Consider the following 16,395-nt stretch of genomic DNA (forward strand, 5'->3'; position numbering starts at 1 on the left):
CTTGTCCTGGGTGAGCTCTCCATGGTCCTGGATCTGGGGCTTTGCCTGATTTTCAAGAGAACTTTTAGGTTTGTGATCTTTTGACAGCTATTTTGAAAGATCATCTTGTCTAGGAGTACACATATACTCCTGATTAATAATTATCATTGCCATTTAAAAACCTTCCATAGGCATTTTCACAATCTTCCTGAGTAATCTGTTCTTGTAACAGCTGTTTAGATGTTCATTTTATAATATAAACAAAATTACTTGTCCTGCAATTGAATGTAACCTTTTATCTGTTATTATACTAAAAAAATGGCTCCGTATGACCCTGCACAAAAAAATTTATAAATTTTTAAGCATCCCCTAATTAAATATATTACTTGAACAACTCATTAAGTACACTTATGGTATACAATGAGTAGACCATAGACAAAATGAGGACTATAATAAAAGGAAAAATGCATTATGTCAGAACCAAGGAATAGAAACTAGTGAGAAGAGAGTGCACATTATTAATGGGCATTGCAGGCCTTAGAAGGAAAGAACAATCACTGTGAAGTGAGCTTAGGTTTCCATTTAACATGTCTTATACAGCATTACTATGTGTCAGGCACCACTGTAAAGATCTTATTAAAAAAAGACTCATTTAACTTAATTCTAACAACAACCTTATAGAGTATTATCCCATTTCACAGATGAGAAAAAGTGAAGCAGTAGAAGTCACCTCAAATATATATAATTAGTAAATAACAAAACCAGGATTTATACCCAGGCTGGCTAGCTTCACAATCTGTTCTCTTATAAGAAGAAATTATAGACATTAGGCTGGGCATGTTGGCTTACATCTGTAATCCTAGCAATTTGGGAGGCCAAGGTGGACGGATGGATCACTTGAGGTCAGGAGTTCGAGACCAGCCTGGCCAACTTGAAAAATTAGGTGAGCACGGTGGTGCATGCCTGTAGTCCCAGCTACTTGGGAGGCTGAGGCAGGAGAATCACTTGAACCTGGGAGGTGGAGGTTGCAGTGAGCCAAGATTGCATCACTGCACTCCAACCTGGGTGATAGAGTGGGACTCCATCTCAAAAAAAAACCTAGAATAATAGACATTAGATGATTAGCCTTTTGAGAATCTGAAAATCATTTACTATTTCTTCTATCTATCTACCTATGTATATGCACACACAATAATGCATATAATATCCACATACATACATATATGTGTGTTTTGAAATTATTGACATTGTTTTTGTTGGTGGCAATAATGTTTTGTGAGGATAATGTAGTCATCAAAAGGAGTTGAAATTTTCATTTGCTGAGGATTCATGAAGAATCTGCTATTCATAATCTAAGTGCAAGAACATTAGAGCAATGGGAAGTTTAGGCCCAGGGAGTAACTATTTGGGTCCGAAGTTTAATCAGATTTTAGATGGCAGAGATCAGCACTATAACATTTTACTCATGTACAACTAATCTATTCTATCTTTAGTACTCTAGACATAACAACCACAATACTTTCGTTTAGAACAAAACGTGCACATACAAAGTTTATTTTGGGTTTTAATATAGTTCTTAATCCAGTTTGGGGATTGCTTATAACTAGGTCCTACTTTACAAAAACAAGTGAAAGATTAATGCACAATCTAGAGTGTCATTGTCTTAAGGTCTTTGTCTTCATCTGTTACACCAGCATCTCAACAACCTTTATAATCCTTTGGCTGTGCTTTATTGCTGTTGCCCACAGAACCAATTACTACTTATTACAGACACAGTGATATCATTCTGAAAGTCTTCTAAACTATGGTCCCTGCATAATGATGCAATGTGGGAGTTGTAGAAATCCTTTGTTATTAAGATTACTGCCAAGAAGATTACTTTAATAGGGGGACACTGTGTGCCTTAGAGTTTAAAAAAAAAAAAAAAAAAAAAAAAGGAAAAGAAAAAGAAACAGACAAGGTGGAGAAGAGAAAACAAGGAGGTAGGATAGGAAGAGATAAAGTAAATTCTGACCAGTGCTGTTTTAGAAAAGTAGTAAAACATCAGAAAACATGTTAGGCAAGGCATCCAAAGGCATTAGTGTCTGCTTACTCCCCTTCCCTGAATGGATAGAGAAAAGCCATCTCCCTAATATATATCCTTTATAGCCTACTGAGTTGATACCTGTGATCTTGGGCTTTGTCTCCCATATGAAGATGAATTTTTTCCTTAGATTATTGATAAGCCTATAAATTAATTTCAATTTCAGAGTAATTGCTTAATCCTCTACTTTCCTTCAGTTGAATAAATTCCAGATGTAAATATTATGGTATATTACGTAGGTAACAAATAAATACATTTGTGGTCATTCTGAGTGACATGAATGAAGAAAAATTACATATAACATCATGTGAAGCTACTTTTGTAATTGTCTGTCCTAACTATTACCCAATTGTAAAATTAGTCCCTGATCCATGTCTGACCATGACATGTCTTATTTGGCTTGCATGCCTTTTTAAAGCTTTAATTTGTTAAAATACCAAAATTGGGAAATGTCATATAAAAGTTCAGATGTCCTCTAGAAGTGCTGACACCAGGTGTGACTTTCCCCAAAGCGGCATTGGCTCAAACTGTGCTACCCCTTGGCCAGAGTTGTCCTTCAGTTCCTCCCAGTCCCCACCAGTCCTCTTCACTCACTGACATTCCCTGCCTGAACCCTGAAAGCCCTTGAGTTCGTAACCCCTGCTCTAGAGCCCCATCATAGTCACTTACTGAACCAAAAGAAAAGTTGTAAGTTTAGCCCACCTTCTGGAGTAGTATTTAATTTCAAGAACACAAAAAGAATAAAGCACTGAACTTGAACCACTGCTCCTTCCCCTGTGTACAAGTGTTAGGGAAAATATGTCCAGAGACATAGTTTCTTTTGGCACAGCTAACTTAAATGTTGGTAGGTAAATTACTTTTATTCTGGAAAGGGAGGAATGTGAACCATTCTTGTATCCTAAGATGTTAACCTGGATCCTAGTTGTACTTACACTTCGTCAGATTCTAAGACATCTCTCACTTATGTAGCTTTCAACCAGCTAAAATTGAGCACTTGTAGAATTGAATGGAGGTTGGCCCAGTTATTGGGAAATAAGTGATAAAACATGTCTTTCCCTTGTAAATTAGTAATGTTTCCGCCTGACTTTTTCGCTTGAGACGTATCAAGGGACACAGATTTTGTCACCTGAGACTGCTGTTACTCTGAAGATGATAACATTAACTTGTCTAATTCTGAGAAAGACATTTGTTAGCTAATGTAGACTATTTTATTAATAGAGCAAACATAAAACTGGTTGGGTATTAGCCTAGCAAGTATCTGACCAGAGCGTTATGGCATTACTTAGATTACATAGATATTCAGTAAGATATTTCAGGTGTGATTTCGGCAGTAAAATACAGTGTTCCCACCAGGAAACAATGTCAGGAATCCTATAATGTAGTAGGGAATATTATTCTCCATAGTATATTAAAAGAGAATGGAGCCTCACTGCTGAGTCAATTTTGATCTCTTTCTGTGGTCTTCCTTCCTTCCTTGTTTCTCTCTTTCTTATTATTTCATAATGGAAAAAAAAGAATGCTAGACTCAAATATTTACAGTGCTTTCAGAATTCAATAAAATGCATACATAAAAATGATTTTAATGGTACCTTGATACTGAAAATATTATCTAGCTACTTATCATTGGGGTCTGATTTTTTAATGTATTTCTCATCAGACACAAAGCAGAGCAATTCAGAGCAGGTGGAATTCTCCTGTCAGATGCTCACACACAACTTCAGTTGTGCCAGATTCTGCCCTCAGCAATGTGAGCAAACTTCAAACAGAAATGCACATGAATAGTTGAAGGAAAATGCTGGATCCCACCTGTTGCCTCTTCTGGGAAGTAATATGTCTATAATGTTTATGAATTTTAATAACCCATACAGAGCTTTATCTTTCAACATTAAATTTATATTATCCTAAAGTTTGACTTCTCTGGGCAATATATTTTATTCTCTGGTATCTTAGAAAATCTATCTACCAGTGTATGTCCATTAATAAAGAAGTATTCTCTTATCAAGCAGTTATCAGCATATTTATGAAATTACATTGAAATCTTCATTTTAAATATGATGTTTTCTTCATCTAACTGAATGTGCTATGATCTTTATTGAGGGCTGGAAGCATATTTGTTGATTCTGACAAGGTGAATTGTACTTGTGTTTATCTTCTGCTCCCCAGGATTATAATTGAAACGAATTTTTCAAAATAGTTCCTTTTGATTAAGATCCCATACTGATGAAAGTTAAGTGAACAAAAGTATTAGTTTGAAATAGATACACGAATGTAAGCCCAATTTATAAATTGCTTATAGTTGGTAATATCAAGCCACACCTGTAAACCTTCTGTTAGGTCTTAGGAACAATAAATACATCTCAATGCATGGACAATTGGAGGAAAAAAACCTTAACAGGTAAAACACAATTTTTACTCATTGGACTTGAGTTTGCAAAATGTAAGGCCAGAGTTAGAGTTTATGGCTTTTGTGGACATTTTCTGGAACTCATTTTACTGTCACTCTCTAATTTTGAAATAGTTTTTGGTAGAATTTTGGTGGGAAAAAAGGAAATACAAAGAAGGCAGTATTTGAGTGATGACAAAGTCACATATTCTAAACCACACGTTCTCACTCCTTTGATTTCAGTTTACAAGCATTGAGAAAGGAGAAATCCCGAGATGCTGCTCGCTCCCGCCGGGGAAAAGAAAACTTTGAGTTCTATGAATTGGCCAAGTTGTTGCCTCTTCCTGCAGCCATTACCAGCCAGCTTGACAAGGCATCCATCATTCGACTTACAATTAGCTATCTGAAAATGAGGGACTTTGCTAACCAGGGGGACCCTCCGTGGAACTTGCGAATGGAAGGCCCTCCACCTAACACATCAGTAAAAGGTAAGTTTTAGGCCACTGTTCAGTCTGAATATGATGGTCTGTAGGGGTCTGTAAGATGAAATGTTTACCATCATCCTTTCTTCTTTTCCTGCATATCAAATCCTTTAAAGGGATACAAATGTGGAAATCTGAACTCTGCATGAGAAAGACACCATGTGAAGGTGAAATAAACCTCTTTTCTATTTTATTTTCAAAAGTCTATCAGCCTAAAATTCTATCACTTTATATAAGATTTCAGAGAAATGAAAATGAAATGACACATTAAAATGCTTCTTGGGTTTAATTTATGTTTTACAATTACATACAAATTCTTCTTCATGAGTGGAGTACGGACATATTTGTTAAAGCATAGAGCTGATATTTTCTGCCTTAAGTAACGAAAGAAAGGCAGGGAGCAGAGCTCTTCCATCTTTAGCAGACATTTTACGTTAAAGATTTTATTGACCAACAAAAATCAATCTATGTATTAGTGTTTCAAGTTTCCCTATATACATATTACCTAAAAGTTACAAACATATTTTTTATTCTAATCCTTGATGCAGTTACTCTTACAACTTAGTATCTTTAAATGTTAGGTCATTTTCACTCTGATGCCTAAGGCAGTATTTTCTTGTGTGTTCCTGAAATTCCTAATAGTTTATGGCATTTAAATATGCATGCATATATTTATTGATGTATATGTGGTATTGCCCATTGGTTTTCTATCTTTAAGGGTATTCTATTTAAGGTGTATGGCCTAAAGAATCTGCTAGATTCTTATGTTCGCATTCTGTTTCTAGACACTTGATAGAATTAAATAAAACCGGGCATTTGGAGGAGTTGCAGGCAACTTCCTCTGGGGAAGAATTAGCTTCTTTTGTTACATCTTGCCAACTACCTTTGGAAAAGTCCCTGTACTCTTGGCTATAACAGGAAAGGGTACTAGTGGGGAGCTGTAATCTTTTGTAGGATTCAGATTGAAATGAAGGGTCAAAAGCAGTTGTTATTTACAATTTTCTCGTAAGAGCTGTGATCATATATGTGTCCGTGAGAGCGTAAATTTGTTACTTGGGGATTGTATTATGCATATTAGAGGTGGAAAATGATAATTTTAATTGTAACAGGTTATTTTCTTCTAGAGCAACAGTTGGCAAACATTTTCTGTAAAGGGCCATGTAGTAAATATTTTAGGCTTAATGGGCTACTCAATTCTGCTGTTGTAGCACAAAATTAGCCATAGACACTACGTAAACAAAACAATGTGGCTGTGTTCCAATAAAACTATATTTACAAAATAGGCAGCAGCCACAAAATTAGTCCCATAGGCTATGGTTTGCAGACCACTTTCTAGAGTGTAAGAATGACACTTAAAGATTGAGGAGAACACACAACAGAGGTACCTCTCAAGGACAGGATGTCAGTCAAAGGTAGCCCAGGAAAAATAAAGCAAGGCACATTCGATCTGTCCTTTTATATCCCTTCTGCCCTTGAGCTTGTAGATACCAATTCAGTAACACACTAATTCATGTTCTAGATTGTATTAGTCTGTTTTCACATTGCTATAAAAAACTACCCGAGACTGGATAATATATAAACAAAAAGGTACAATTGACTCACAGTTCCACATAGCTGGGGAGGCCTCAGGAAACTTACAATTATGGCGGAAGGCGAGGGGGAAGCAAGGAACCATGGCAGCAGGTGAGAGAGAGAAAGAGACAGCAAAGGGGGAAGTGCCACTTTTAAACCATCAGATCTCGTGAGAACTCACTATCACGAGATAACATAGGGAAACGGCCCCTATGATCCAATCACCTCCTAGAAGGTCCCTCTCCTGACATGTGGGATTATTAATGCAATTAGAGACAAGATTTGGGTGGGGACTTAGAGCCAAACCATATTATAGATACTAGTACCAAATTTTTCCAAGCTAAATATATAAATATAATTTTAGTAAATATACATTAGACACATTTTTTTTCACTCTAGTTTGAGGCACAGGCTATCTTTATTCCAAATCATACAAGATGAAAGGATGAGGGTAACAGGTTAGGAACCATACCATGTGAAAAATATGTAATAATTATTCAATTATATAAGTTCAAAAGTATATTATTCAAATGAAATAATGGAATGGACCTGTATTTATTTAACATAACTCAGCAAATTTTTATTTGTTTATTTTCATTGTTAAAGGTGTTTGTAGTCAATAGGCTTTCTTGACAGTAATGGCTACCAAAGTAGAAAAATGTGATGGTTCTGTTGTTTGTCCATTTGTCTATGATGTGATAGTCTAGCTTACTTCCAGAATCATGGCCTTTTAGGCATGCAAATGTATAGATGACATGTAATTATTCCCTCCTTTTATGAGGGATAGTTAGATGAGGCAAGTGTAAAGTGGAAATGACTTTGCAGTTCAGTGTTAGCATATCTAAGGCAAGAATCCACTTTTCTTGCCTTTCTGTCTAGTGTTCTATCACTTCTTGTCATCCCTACAGATAATATTTGTTTTATATCACCATCATCAAACTTTTTAGGTGAGAATTTTCTCAGCTTCAGACTGTTATAATACTTCATTTTTATTTTGTGGCCTTCAATTCAACTCTTTAACTTCTTATTATGATTAAGATGTATAAAAAGAAGATAAAACGTGGTTGTTGCCCCCACGTTGTTGCAGTTTCTGGAATGGCATGGTAGTGTCACCAAGAGAAAACAGGGTGGTGGAGATGTGTGGTTAGAAACCTGGAAGGAGATAACGGATTTTATTATATTTAAAATTCCATCCAGATGATGACAGAGCGTCTAAGTTGGTACATGTACACTTTCACTATTAGTAAATTGGTGATAGGTTAGAAATGAAGATGTAAACATAGTGACTCCCTACTGTCTACCCTGCCTCTCAAAAGTAGCTAGAAATATAAGGAGCACTTTCTATAAACTGGTTCTACTGTAAAATATATGTACATTTTATTGCTTTACTCTAATTCTTTAATGCAAAACTGCTATTCATTCTGATCAAACATTCATGAAACAATAACATCAAAAGAAATTCATTTTAATTTATTAAGGTCTTCTATGTTGTGCCCTTGAAGACGTTCATATGGATAAACAAGCTTATATAAATAGCCTGCAGCATCATGTGAAGTGCAGTTCATAATCCAACAATAAAACGATAGACATTATACTTCATGCTTCTCCAAGCAATCTCTTGAATAAACCTAAAGGCATTTGGAAATTTGTATGAAAAGTACTTACATTGTGGTGGCAGCATTTTTTTAATGTGATGAGTTGATCATGTTAATAATTAAATTTCAAAGCTTAAATTTAAATTTGTCCCACATAACTGTATAGAAATTTAATCACTTTAATTTATGGCTTCAGAAAGGTCCTTTACTGTGCCCTGTGCAGTATTCATCACATCTTTTCTTAGCAGTCTATAAAGGTTGATGAGTTTGTTTTGTGATTCCCATTGTATACAGATTATTACAAGTTATGCTTGCAGAAAGAACACTCAGGTGACAGTATGTAATATGTCCCAAGTCAATTACTTCATGGAAATGATATGTTAAGCAATTGGAAGGTAACTGATAGTATTTTCCATTATTTTAGAAATATCTGTATTGTTATAATACAGATCAAATCTACAATGAACATTATGCATTATTCAAGAAATGACCAGGCATTCTCAGCAGTGTTTCAGCTAAATAACTGATGATTGTAACCTTTAAAGAAATCTCATTGTGGTGACTGTTGGTAAATCACTTCTCCATTCATAGTAATCTCTATTTAGAGGCTATCTAGAAACCATTATATCTTTTATTAATCTTTAAAGCAATAGCCACTGATTTGACATTTGCTAAAACTAGATAAATTTTCTGTCTTTCTAATATCACAGACTTCAGTCAATTTTAAGAGTCTGTTGTCTGCTGCAACTCTATTAATCTAGGAATATTTACCGTTGCAATCATAAGTTTTATTTCAATTTAAATGTGGCAGCTTTTAAACAACAATTTGCCTATGTGTGTGACAGGCAACAACGCTAAAATATGTAAAGTATAAGAAATTCTTAGTCTTTGGAAAGGAACAGTTGAAAAATATGCAAGATAACTGGTGATTAAAATTGACTGAACACATTAGGGAAGAACTTCACTGTTTTCATAGAATTTCTCTTCACTATTTTGGGCATCTATTGTGAATTAAGTAGATGTTTCTGAGAGGAGAGACTTGCAGGCCTGTGTTTAAGCAGCATATTAGCTCTCCCTAGCCAAAGACTAGACTGTTACTAAAGCAATGATGTTAAATGGATTTATTTTAAATCATAGTGTAGTGTAACTGAGTATAGGTCATACTCACAGTGACACTAGACTACTGCTACAACGTTGTCCCCCAAAATTAGATAGCATTTTATAAAATGGATTCTGTTTCAATAGAAAGGTAGAGATTCCAAGACTGAGTGATAGGTCATCTTGGTCTAAGCAGTTCAGGGGTTTTCCTGTTCTGGCATTTTCCTGTGTACTGACATACATTTACTTTTACCAACTGACATTCATGCTTTGGGGCAAGGGTCATATTCCTCATTACTAAAAAACTATGTGAGATGAAAGTTCGTAGAATCAGTACATGGCCATGTACACCCAGCCTATGATATTCTTTTGTCTTTTTACATGGGTAAGAGGAAGAACCCAGACTGTACACCTTAGATCCTAGCAGGAGCCTCCCATAGGGCTAGATGAGTAGGGCAAAGATGGTAACTCAGTTCTTGCTTGAATCCTCTTCCTACCTCCATCATCCTCAGCAGAGTGAGGAACAGACTCCCTGCTCTGATCTCTACTTACGTTTGTCCCAATCCATAGTAGGTGGTGGTACCCAATGGAAACAGAACCATTCAGAAGCTGAGCTGCCAGTGTTCATTGTTGTTTATTTTGGGAGTGAGTGCCAGGTTTTACTAGGACGTGGAAGTGTGATGTAGTTGCCTTTACTTAGGTATGCTTCCAGGAAGTCTTTTTAATTATATGCTGTTATACTTTTGTATATTTCTAATGAAGTTATGACTTCTGAAAGGAGCTCATTTAAGAAGTAACCTTTTACGTTATTTTATTTTACATCATGATAAGACAAGCAATGTTTATATCACCACATTTCCCCAGGACTATTATCTTTGACACTGGGCAGAAAGGGCTTTCTGACAATTGCAGGCTAAATGATAAGAGAGTATGTCTCTGAGACTCTAATTCTTTGGAGTTTTACACTTTTTCATGAAAAGCTTTGATGACTACAAAGGTGAACTCTTTATCATTGAATTATTATCTAACTCAGCATGAAAAATGTTATATATAGCATTGCTGGTATCTTGCTGCATGCCGCTGTTCAAGAGTTGGGCTTGTCACTATTGTTTTCAGAGCATCTGCTACAACGGAGCATTCAGCATTACCCTCAGCTCCAGGCAGTGACTTGAAGAAAGCATATTTTTGAGAATGATGGCTGAGAATATGTGAATATTCAGGTGTCCTACTCAGCTATTGCCAGAGAACAAGCAATCACAACATCTAAGTGGCACACAACAACAAGCTTTTACTCATGGAGCTGTGGTTAGGCTGGGAGTTGGCAAGTCTAGACTGGGCTCAGCGGGTGCCTCTGCTTTGGGCCACAGCTCTGGCTGGGCTTGGCTCCTTGCTGGGGGTTCAGCCTAGCTCTGTCCCATGTTAGAAGGCAGCAGCTATTTGGAAGTAGCTCTTTCGTGGTGATGGAGGCAAAGCTGTAAGAAGGGTGAACAAAAACATGCAATGTCTCTAAATGGTGTGACTCAGAACTGTCATGGGGTCATTTCTGTTCAGTTGTTGGGTCAGAGCAGATTGCGTGGCACAGACTGAAGTCAAGGGGCAGGGAAGCACGTTGCACCTCTGTTGGGAGATACTGCAAAGAAACATGGCCAATTTCACAGATAGAAGATGAAACACATGAATCTGTAACTTAATTTACCTTATCTAGGGTAGTACTTGTGTATTGTTTTAATCTGTAGTTTTTGTTTGCCCAAAATGAGAAGTGGGCTAGGCATGGTGGCTCATGCCTATAATCCCAGCACTTTGGGAGGCTGAGGTGAGAGGACTCCTTGAGCCCAGGAGTTTGAGGTTACAGTGAGCTGTGATTGCACCGCTGCCCAGAGGGAGAGCTTGTCTCTAAAAATTTTTTTAAAGGAGAAGTAGAGGCCAGGCGTGGTGGCTCACACCTGTAATCCCGGCACTTTGGGAGGCCGAGGTAGGCGGATCACAAGGTCAGGAGATTGAGACCATCCTGGCTAACACGTTGAAACCCTGTCTCTACTAAACAAACAAACAAACAAACAGAAAAAAAAAAAAAGAATACAAAAAATTAGCCAGGCGTGGTGGTGGGCACCTGTAGTCCCAGCTACTCGGTATGATGAGGCAGGAGAATGGCGTGAACCCAGAGGCAGAGCTTGCAGTGAGCTGAGATTGTGCCACTGCACTCCAGCCTGGGCAACAGAGCGAGACTCCATCTCAAAAAATAAATAAATAAATAAATAAATAAATAAATAAGATTTTAAAAAGTTTTTAAAAATGAGAAGTAGAAATGAGGAATTTTTTGTGGAGACTTTGGAAATGTGGGCAAAAGAGTGCAAATGTTCTCTTTTGCATTCTACATCAAGATTAATCAATCTCTATTGCCACTATTATCTCATTTTTCTCTAGCAACACTGAGTGGTAAAACCCCTCAATTTGTGCCTTTGAGTATGTCATCATCTGACTGAATTGCTCTTTTGCTTTGTAGGGGCAAAAGCATAATTACTTTTCCTTACCCATCACAAGGGTTATGGCTGAAACTTCCATAACAAAAGACAGGTTATCAAGAAAAAATTTATTTAATCAAAATTTTACATGACATGGGAGCTTTCAGAAATGAAGACCCAGAGACCCAGGGAGAAGTACATATTCTTATGCTTAGGTTCGATGAAGAATGGACAGCTGTGTAGAAATATGACTGGACAAAAAGGCATGACCTAAAGATGATACCTTTAGGGGAATTCCAACAGGTCCTGTTTGTTCGTATTTTTCTTGGCCTCTCTGTGTAGCGTTCCTTCCTCTGGGTACAGGGCACGACACCTGTCATGTAAAGGTCTTCGTGGGGAGAGGAGAGGGCAGATAGTCTTCTTAGATTTTATGGCTTGCTTTGGGGGAGAGAAGTTCTATTGTGCATGATGCACCTTGGGGAAGAAATAGGGGAAGGAGAAAGGAGGGAAAAAGAAGGTCAGAGAGAATATCTTTTTACACCCTTCCAGTCTCCTTCAGTTCAAAGTATTAAGCAGCTCAAAGTGCCGTACTTCACAGTATCAAATTCTGAGACCCAACACCTTCTGTTGGGTTGGGTATTCTTGAACTCCTATTCAGCCTTCACATCCCAGCTCAGATGTCACTCTCTTGTGCAAATGTCTGCTTCCCCAGAGCATTAGTAATTTCTTTCTTTGGGGTGTTGTTACATTTTTCTGTTGGTTTGTTATCAACTTACATTGTAATTTGTTTCTTTACATGCCTGTCTCTGTATTGAGACTATGAGCTTATTGAGGGAATAGCCTGGGTCATCTTATTCCTTTTTATATCTCCAGAACCTTGTACAATACCTGTGAAAGTAAGTATTTAACCGTGTTTTAAGTCGAATTGTGTAGAATGGAATTATATCTTGGGATTACTATTCGCAGAGTTATATAGTACTGATAAGAACTATGGGTGAGTTTAAGTCATAAACTAGGAAGGTGCAAAAGAAGAGTAAAAAGGAAGAGCAGAAGAAAAATGGAGGGAGAATGATGGGAATAATGTGAAAACAAAGGGAAATTATGCAGGACGTGGAGTAGGCACTAGAAGCAGGTGTGGCCCACGGGATGAGCTGCTAGTCCCTGCCCTGTGGTTGGCTTCCCCCGTCAACGTAGTTCTCCATGTGGATGTACATGCAGAGGAGGTGCAGGTTAAACTGTAGTCTCAGTTCTAGCGCTTTGGGAGGCTGAAGCAGGTGGATCACCTGAGATCAGGAGTTCGAGACCAGCCTGGCCAACATGGTGAAACCCCATCTCTACTAAAAAATACAAAAATTAGGCAGGTGTGGTGGCAGGCGCCTGTAGTCCCAGCTACTCCAGAAGCTGAGGCAGGAGAAATCACTTGAACATGGGAGGCAGGGGTTGCAGTGAGCCGAGATTGCACCTCTTCATTCCAGCCTGGACAACAAAAGTGAGACTCCATGTCAAAAGCAAAACAAAACTGTAGTCTCAAGAAAACCATGAGTATTCTGGGTGTGTGAACTCAAGTCCCTTCAACAGATATCTGAGTATCTTCTCTTAGTAAGTCAGTCCTCTAAGTCCTTTGCCTTGGAGATATTTGCAATTCATAGAGAAACGAATGTGCAATAAATAATGGTAGGGCAGCTTTCAAGAAAATTAAACATACCCTGTGATTGGTGACATAAAGCCCTCTCTAGACCTCAGTTTTCTTTTTGTCAGTGATTCTGGTCTGGATGATTACTTACTGTCTAATCCAAAGTCCCGATTCCTCAGAAAGGATTTAGTGATTATTGTCTTAAATATTTGAGACTAATAGTCTTCCTTGGACTATCAGGTTTCTTGAAGCTGTTTATTAATAATTTCAAAAGCCACATACCCTAACTCTTCATATTTTGCTGATATTTCTATTTTCTTCTTCCTTTACTTAATTCCCCTGTACGTGGAGGCACCATATCTCCCTTCTATGTATTCAAAAATATATGGTATTGTTTCTTATCTTAAAAATTTTTGGTTTTTATTATCAATATTTGAGCATGTGTAATCATTATAAATAAGACAGGAAAATAAAATAGCACATAATGAAGTTTTAAAGAAGTTAAATGCAAAATATATGATAAAGATAAAATAAGAACCTAGCACTTCATGTACTTTTTCTTTGCATTTACTCTCTTGAGAAAACTTTAGGGAACACACTTAGTATTCTATATCACATCCAACTTATTTTAAAAAGTCTACCAGTTCTTGATAATGTAATATTTTAGTCCCAACATCTTGTGGTTTTGCATTATACTGTACTGTACTCACTTATTTAGGACTTTCAACTTTATGTGCTCTGTTCTTCAGGACCGGCATTCTTCAACGTGTTTTTGTTAGCCCTATCGCCTCTTACAAAGCACAATATATGGTTTCAGTGCTCTGCAGATGATAATATTTCATAAGCATAGCAAAGAAGGAGTCACCTCTGACTGCTTTATATGATTGAAATTGTACTGTGGCTTTAATTTTCAGGAACAGCTTTCTAGATACTGTGCATAAGTCTTAGCTCTGCCTTAGTATACATGTGGTGACCTCCACCTGTGAAAACTAATGCGTCTTTGAATATTGATTGACTGCAGCTTTTCACTTTCTTTCTGGGTCCATAGTGTGTCAGTAAATGTCAGAACCTCAGCATTCTAAAGGAAGGCCAATAGTTTTTTTTTGTTTGTTTTGTTAAAAGACCAGATCACCTGGTCCTTTAACAAAGTCAGTTACAGAGTTGGAACTAGAATTTGAGTCTCTGTAATCCTAGTTTAGAACATATTCTTCCATAATAAAGAGACTTTTCTCTCTATGTTCAACCACTTATGATTGGAATCCCTTTTTCCCATTTACATTATATGTGAACATTTATCCACAAATCTAGCTCATGTTAGACACTGACCCATTTTAGAGCAAATGATAACATTTGCTCTAATGCCCAACTTCAGAAAACAGGCCATTCAAAAGCGTGGGAGTTACGATTCTATGAAAAGAATAATGTTAAGAAGGCATTAGGAAACTGGCTGAAACATAGATGGGACCTTTCTGTAGTGTCTTTGCATCACTACAGGAAATTCTCTATAAATCTAAAAGTGTTTCAAAATAAAAGTTTTATTTTAAAAAAATCACTAGAGTTCACTCTGATGATAGAAACATTAGAAAAACAAGCCTCTGTCCAAATGGAAACTTGTTCTTTCCCACTTTCCTACCTTTCTAACTGGTCAATATTGAGTCCCCAAATGCTCAACGTTCTAAAGTGCTTCATGGCTGATCGTATTAGGAAATGTGATTAACTGACAGTTACAATATCAATCAATGGAAATGGAAGGGAGGAAATTGGTTAGTTGGTTTACATAGTTTGCTTAAAACTTTATAACTGAACTATTGCCATAGAGAGTCAAACATAAGTTTTCTTTAAAGTTTATAAATTATTTCCATTTAAGAGTCATACATGAGCACAGATGCCTGGTCTGGTTAATCTCCTCCTTTTTCTTGCCAAGGTTATGACTAGTATTGCATTTTCTATTCTTCCAATCTTGGTCAAAGAGTGCCTAAAGAGGAAGGTTAGAAAGCCAAGATAAAAAACTAGTTACAGAGTTCTATGACAGAAGTCAGCCAATGTTTTCTGTAAAGGATCAGACAGTAAATAATTTAGCCGTTGTGGGCCATAAGGTCTCTGCTGCAACTGCTCAGCCCTACTTTTATAGTGCAGAAGTAGCTATCTAGACAAGTTGTAACAGAATGCATTTGGCTGTTTTAATAAAACTTTATTTGTGGACATTAAAATCAAATTATGACATGACATGAAATACTATTCTTATGAGTTTTTTTCAACTATTTAAAAAATTAAAATAACAAGGATAATACATTCTTAGCTTGTGGCTGGTACAGAAACAGGTGGCAGGCTAGATTAGACCCGCATGCATTCCATAGATGACCAACTCCTGTCGAGACCATTAGAACTGGAGGTGGACTTAGGTACCTATTTTAGAACCCATTATGGTAGAAAGCATACTTTGAGTTATAAAAAGTTGATTCTTGTATTTGTTTAAAAGATCGCAATAACAATGAATGGCTGGTAATATGTTTTTTTAAAAAATCATCTTCAGTGCTAATGTATGTACATAAGTCTATTTGTTATGATGGCTTTCATGACTAAATTATGTACCAGCCAGGAATGTGATGTTGGCATGTTTCAATAGCTAGCCGTAGATGTATATACATTGCGTATATCACTGAAAAAATTAAGTGAAAAGTCATATTAAATCAGTAGTATCATTTGGCTTATTACTTTTGGCAGCTTTCTCACTTTAATATAGCAAATGATCCAAACGAAGGCTCTTCACATAGTCTTTTTAAATGCATGATCTTAATGAAGAGAAACATGATGAAAACTTGTCTACACAGGACTATTGTTTGGTTATTTTGACCTAACCAAACAACTGATCAGTTAGGTTAATTAATAGTTTTGATTTATTTTTCCACATAATTTATTAGTTGTCTTCCTGATTCAATTGATGGTTTAAAGTATGTTGTGACTCTAACCATCATTAAAAATCATTAGAAATAAGATGTTTGAGATTTGTATATCTATTGGTATTATCAGCAATATAATGAATAAAATTGGTAAATCTAACCTAGTCTTTCGTGGGTAAAATTTAACATATCTCCAAAACCAATGTCT

General features: G+C 36.7%; 1 protein-coding gene across 5 annotated transcripts in view; it reads left to right on the plus strand.

Moving 5' to 3' along the window:
• NPAS3 (neuronal PAS domain protein 3) overlaps positions 1-16,395 on the plus strand; it is an 862,608-nt gene that overhangs the window by 259,225 nt on the left and 586,988 nt on the right. For 3 of the 5 annotated variants that reach the window (XM_073010915.1, XM_073010916.1, XM_073010917.1), the window contains exon 2: positions 4,689-4,933. In XM_073010915.1, the coding sequence (XP_072867016.1) occupies positions 4,689-4,933 (245 nt within the window). Of the gene's footprint in view, positions 1-4,688; positions 4,934-5,043; positions 5,095-16,395 lie in introns of all 5 variants that reach the window. The other 2 variants (XM_073010914.1, XM_073010913.1) reach the window with 1 other exon arrangement.

Source organism: Chlorocebus sabaeus, chromosome 24, assembly GCF_047675955.1.
Source record: "Chlorocebus sabaeus isolate Y175 chromosome 24, mChlSab1.0.hap1, whole genome shotgun sequence".
Taxonomy (NCBI): domain Eukaryota; kingdom Metazoa; phylum Chordata; class Mammalia; order Primates; family Cercopithecidae; genus Chlorocebus; species Chlorocebus sabaeus.